Source organism: Sipha flava, unplaced genomic scaffold (assembly GCF_003268045.1).
Source record: "Sipha flava isolate LNK unplaced genomic scaffold, YSA_version1 17427_pilon_pilon, whole genome shotgun sequence".
Taxonomy (NCBI): Eukaryota; Metazoa; Arthropoda; class Insecta; order Hemiptera; family Aphididae; genus Sipha; species Sipha flava.
The window spans coordinates 1-6,598 of NW_020271981.1; the positions used below are offsets into that span (position 1 = coordinate 1).

General features: G+C 36.8%; 1 protein-coding gene and 1 pseudogene across 1 annotated transcript; both read right to left on the bottom strand.

Moving 5' to 3' along the window:
- Positions 1 to 193: 193 nt before the first annotated feature.
- LOC112680103 lies at positions 194 to 1,284 on the bottom strand (annotated as a pseudogene).
- Positions 1,285 to 4,544: 3,260 nt separating this feature from the next.
- On the bottom strand, positions 4,545 to 5,873 carry LOC112680104. Its single transcript, XM_025550102.1, has one exon. It carries the CDS (start codon positions 5,871 to 5,873, stop codon positions 4,545 to 4,547), a length of 1,329 nt encoding a protein of 442 aa, XP_025405887.1.
- Between the last annotated feature and the right edge of the window lie 725 nt (positions 5,874 to 6,598).

Here is a 6,598-nt window from a genome sequence, read left to right on the forward strand (position 1 = left end):
GTGCCGAGGTCTCCATGGCCTCGGTTAGTCTATAAGGTATTACCTTCGACGTGCTCACACTACCCAAAGGTTTTGTAACCCGGATAGAATTACTATGCTTACAGTCGACGTGTTTGTAATACCTATGGGATTACTACAATACTTAAGTTAACGTGAAAAATAAAAAAACCAATGTTAAAATATTATTAAAAACTATGTCGTCATCGAAGGAAATGTTCTCTGTAGCCATGATTTTTTTGATATCCTTTTGGGCTGACCATTCAGGAGAGCTATGGTTTGTGGTGACTTGAGGAAGTTTGGAAACGCCGCAATGACTGCACCTAAGGTCACTGCGACAGAACTTTTGAGTGTGACCGTATTGAAGACAACGATTACATTGAATAAGAGAGCGAATGCTGGGTTTGACGTCGAAAATCACATTATAGATTGAAATGTGTTGGGGTAGTTTGGGTGACAAGAACTTGAATTCAACGATGCGTGTTGATACAATGTTGCCATCTTTTTTGACAGAAATGCGTTTAAAGCTTGCGATGGGGAAACATGATGGCACTCCATCCAAAAAATCGTCTTTCAAAACGTCGGAATCTAGTCTTATAATGCCAAAAGATAAAATGAGGTTCGATGGAATAGTAGCTGTGAAGCCACATTCCAATAAAACGTCTGAAGTCAAACAAAGATTGGCGTTCGTTATCGAATCAAAGCTAATCTTGATTTTTTTTGAACCAGTTGGCTTGATATTTGTTATACCGGTAAAATGAGTAGAGATAATTTGGCTGCCATAATTGGGTGCCAATTTTCCAAATTTTTTGTTCAAATCAATGCAATCAACAAGAATCACGACAGGGCCGTTATAATCAGGTGAGAAGGTCTGTTGTATGCATTGAGACGACATATTTATATAATTTGGTAAATCAATGGTGTGTATAGAAGTGGCAATTTGTGTAGAGTTAACGTCCGGTAAGGAATTTGATATATAGTCATTAAGGTTATTAGTAGATAAACCGTTATTAATGGCCGAATCTGCCGACGAATTGTTGTCCGTAATATAATTGAAGGCTGATTGCGAAGTATTTAAAATTGGAGTATTATTGTATTATTAATAATCTGTTGAAGTCCGAGGGAAGGGGGAGTAAGCAGATTGGATTTTGACTTACGTAAATTCTTTTTTGAGGTGACGGTGATGAAGTTTGAATCCGATGTACGATTAGTAGTCAAGGAAGGCATGATTTTATTTGGAGCAGGTGATTTACCCGCGCGCGAGTCGCCGCCCGAAGACGATGACATTTTTATGTAATTTATTACACTAACGATTAGATAACGATAATATGCTGCGATAACTATGACGGAAAGAACAACCAATCGCTACAAAAGCTGAAACACGACTAACATAATGACTTATCAAGAAAAAAAAAAAATAAAAACAAATTCGTCAAATATTAAAACTCACTCACGTGCAGGTCCCCCACATACATTTTTCAACTACGGTACTGTAAATAAATCCGGGCCCTCAATTATTAATGTATATTAGTATAATAGTATATATAGTTATTTTAATATAAAATCTAACATTTAATTTTAATTTGTACAAAAGGTACCTAAAATATTGGGTACACAGCTTGTTTCAATGTTATACCTCTATAAAATAAAGTTTAAACATTTATACACTAATTTACTGCAGTTTAATATAAACATTTTTATAAAATTATTGATTACATACTTTTGTATTATTATATTATTACATTAATAAGTAAATTGAATCGCTTATTTCAGAAACCCCTTAAGTACAGAAATTTAAACATTCGAGAAATTAATAAAAACTTCGCATTTTCCTAAAAAATTTTTTTTTTCATTTCTGGAAGTAGAGAAAGGTTCTATACATAACATCGAACATACACATATAATCATATACTCTCCAAAGTTAAAGGGAAAGGGTAAATTTAAACCCTTTCCCTTTGCAGTTATGGTGTTTCTGCAATAAAATACATTTACAACAATAATTTTCTAGTTTTAAGGTAATAATAAGTTTAATTTGAGGAAAAATTAACAAAGTAGACTTTTAACAAACTATTAAATATTAAATTATTACAAATAGATGTTTAAGATATCAAAAAAATATATTTTACGCAAATTAAAATGTTTTAATTTATTATTACTGTTCTTCATATTCTGATTCGTCAATTTCTTCCTCCTGAGGTAATGTTGGCCAGCTCAAAATAATGTTATAGAAATCTGAATAAGATTATAAGATTAATAAGAAGTAAGTAATAAGTTTTGATTAAGTATTGTAACTACCATCTATTAATAATAAATAAACAAAGTGATCTTGATTAATAACCCATAAAAAATTAACATTTACAGTTCGATTTACAACATTAATTAGTAAAAACTGGGAAAGAGAGCGCCGCGCTCATACGCACCTAACAGTGTTACAAATATACACGCGCCTACTGACGGGTTAATGATGTGCTGCAAATAATTATGTGTGATACTGTTGTGAACCCAATTAAAATAATTAGTATCACCTGATGATAAGCCGCGACCATTGAAAGTCTCATTTGGTTCTTCGGTGGAAACGTTTGATATTAAAAATAAGGTCTAATGTATACGTTTTTAACAAAAATGTTGTTAAAATTGTAAATAAAAAAACTCCGGCGCAAATGGGTTAACGTATTTTGTAGTTTCTCCAAATGAGCCTTCGATAAAAATAATTCCTTTAGCTCTTGTAACTGGCGGTTCGCACCGACGAAGTTGGTGGCATTATTAGAATAGATATCTAAACATATACCGCGACGGTCGAAAAAGCGATTGAGCGCGTTTAAGAATGCTTCAGTCGTTAAACTGCTTACGAGCTCAATATGTATAGCTTTAGTTACAAAACAAACCCATACGCATATATACGCCTTATCGATAGATTTACGTCGCAAACAAGACCTTACATAAACTGGTCCGGCGAAATCGACACCACACTTGGAGAATGCCCTCGCTGGTTCTACTCGACTCTTCGGTAAATCGCCCATAATTGGCTGTACCACTATCGGTTTGTATTTAAAACATTTAACGCATTGTCTCGTAACCTTACGTGCTATATTACGACCGTTCAAAGGCCAATATTTGAGCCGTATACGCGCCAACATTACCTGTGGTCCACCGTGTAATGTTATTTCGTGTTCGTTAAAAAACACGAGTCGTGTGAAATTACTGTTTGGCGGTAACAAAATAGGGTGTTTTTGAAAAACATCAATCATATCAGAATTTTTTAACCGACCACCTACTCTCAGTAGGCCGTTTTCATCTACGAATGGTTTGAGACGTAGTAGTCGACTGTTGGAGCTTATTGGTTCTGACTTAGATAATTTGATTAATTCTTCTTGCCATATATTTTTTTGTACTAATTTAACTGCCACCATATTAGCGTTATTTATCTCTTCTCGCTGAATCTGTCCGATCTTTTTCTCAGTGTTCTGTCTCGCGTTATGTACAAACCGTAAACAGTAGGCAATTACGCGCAACAATTTCGATAAATTTGAAAATTTATTCAGAATAGTTATGTCACAAGTTATCAACATAACTGTTCTAAACGTGGTAGCGTAATTGTTTTCAATGGAGCCACACGTGATTTGGCGCATATTAAGTTGGTCGTTATAGTGCCATCTTTATTTTATGTGCGTATATAAAGACACGCCCCGTACGCGCTAATAGACGCATCCGCGAACCCATGTATTTGCACACTACAATTTTTACTTGTGTACAAAATACACTTAGCCGAGAAAAACCGGTCCGGTTTATGCGATATTGCGTTTTCTCGGCTCTTCTAGAATCTTCTAATCGACACCACCATCCCCCGCACTAACGACCTGTTATCGCTACTCCGAGCACCGGGCCGTCGGAACATTGCGATGCAAGTCAGTGTCGTGCGTCCTCTCGCGCGGTGAGCAGTACACCGTCGCTGTACTGACTGTCTGCCTGCACCTGCCGTCGGAGTCACATCTTGCGACCTTGTGTGTCGACGACTCGTCACGGCGCGGCAGTTTTTGCGGTGTTGGTGCACAAGTGTGTGCATCGCGTACCTACCAGGGTTTGTGTCGGTTGACCACCCGTTTTTGGCTGATTAGCCGATATATCCACCAGTCGCGAGTGGTTTTTGGATCCACGTCGTTGTCAGGGATCGCTGTTGGCTGGAGCGTGTTGCTGGTTGTTGGTCTGAATTCGAGGAAGCTGCCGTCGTTGTCGCGGGTCAGGTCGCATTTTTTAGTATTATATTAATTGTGTAATTGCCGTTTGGGCTGTTTATGTATTATTATTATTATTACTATTATTATTTATATTTTTTTACTATTTCCCCACCCCTGGGCGCCCACTCCCACTGTTGTTGTATACATTTAATGATATTTCTGTGAATATTACGTCGGCGCGGTTTAGCCCGTAATTTATACTGAACCGTATATTTTTGTTCTTATTATTTGTGTTATATTGGTCACCTTGTCCTGTCCCGTTTAATTATAGTTTATAAGAATAAGAAGCCAAACCACGAAAGCAGACAAGGGTTAATTCCCACGTAAAAGGAGGTTGTCTGCATTGGTAAGTTCTTTTTTTATCCTCTTTTTACAACTTGAATCGGTTATTAAACGGTTTATAACTAACGAATTTATTGAATCCAAGTCCTCGCGATTTTTTCTCCACTCATTCAACAGATCCGTGGGTAGTGGTTCGTCCCAATCAACGCTAAGTTGCCATAATTTTTGCATAACTAACTTTAGGCGAACTGTTATTGGATTTATCAGCCCTAGTGGATCGAAAATTGACGCGATTTCTGCTAGCACGTTTCGCTTTGTAGCGCGTATATTTAACTGATATTTCTCGACTTTATATTGATACGAGTCGTTTTCTTGGTTCCAAAAAATACCCAAAAGTTTCTTAATTTTTTGCTTATCGATTGATGAATTCTTACTGTCGAGTTTATCATCTATCGTGGATAATCCACGTAATAATTCTGGTGCATTACTTGACCACTTGCTTAATTCAAATCCAGCACTATTTAATACTGTTATAATATCATCACGTATATTTATTGCTTCTTTTTTCGTACCGGCGCCGCTCAACAAGTCGTCCATGTAGAAATCTTGTCCGATCGCACGGCACGCGGCCGGGTAACGATCATACATTTCTGTCGAAAGTTTTTGGAGACAACCTGTCGCTAAGTATGACGCCGTAATTATACCGTATGTAACGGTATTTAATCGATAAATTTGAATTGGCTTATCAGGATCCGAGCGCCATAAAATTCGTTGATAATCACGATGCCGCTCCGAAATCCAAATTTGTCGGTACATCTTTACTATGTCGGCAGAAATTACGTATTTATGTGTCCGGAATCGAGTCATAATACATATTAAATCTTCTTGGATACAAGGACCTTTACACAAAACATCGTTCAAACTCACGCCGGTGTCACTTTTGCTCGCGGCATCAAACACTACGCGCAGTTTAGTCGTCGTACTACTTTCTTTGATAACAGCGTGATGCGGTAAGTAGTTATATTGTACGTAAACATCGCGTTCTTCGTGTGGTACAATTTCCATGTGACCTAGTGATAAATATTCGTCTAAAAATGTTGTATATTCTATTTTAAGTTTATTATCGACTGCCAGTCGTCTTTCTAAACTCAAAAATCGACGTAGTGCGATATCGTATGATTTCCCTAGTTTTGACTCGTCTCGATACGGTAATGATACGATAAATCGGTTATCCAGTGCGCGTTTTGTTGTGTTTTCGAAATAAATGTTAGCAGCCTTTTCTTCAGTGGAGTAAACATTGAAATTTATTTCTTCCAAACGCCAAAACTTCGCGATTTGCTCTTCTAAATTGGAAACCATCGGACTGGAGCCACTAAACAGCGATACACATTTATTTCCATCGCGTTCGTGGCTTGATAAACTCTTTATAACTCTGTCACAAATCGCCACACTTTTGAAGTATAATTCTTCGAACTCCGACTGTATGCTTCGCTTTCTTCTGACACTCCTTTCGCTTTCTCAATTTGCGATTGTACTTAATTAAAATCTTCCCATATATCGTTAATCTTTTCTCTTCGATGAATTAGTTGTTCTAACTCGACGCTTTTGAACTCTTTGACGTAGGTACTAAAGCGCGTAAGTTGACCCTTTAGTTGGCCACGACGTGTAATTAACGCGGGTACATCCGACATTCTTTATCATCTAATGTATTTCGAACGTATATAAAATGTAAGTTTACTCTAGTTTTATTACCAATTTAAAGTCCAACCGAGTGTTGTGACTTGTATCGCGTATTTTAAACCATATTCTATACTGTACTATGTGCGCGAGAAACCACCACCGCGGGAAAGGGAATATATATAATGATATAAGAAAACTGACACTGACCTGATTTGTTCTACGAAATTCCAATCCAAACGTTGAAGTTCCTAATGCCGATAACGATGACGACGTAAATATTATATTATAAAAACTTTTAAATTATTTCATCCGGCTCGAAGGACCAAATGTTGCGTATATTAAAAAAATGCAATATTTCACATACGCCGATTTATTATAAATATAATTTCACTGGTTTAACGAGG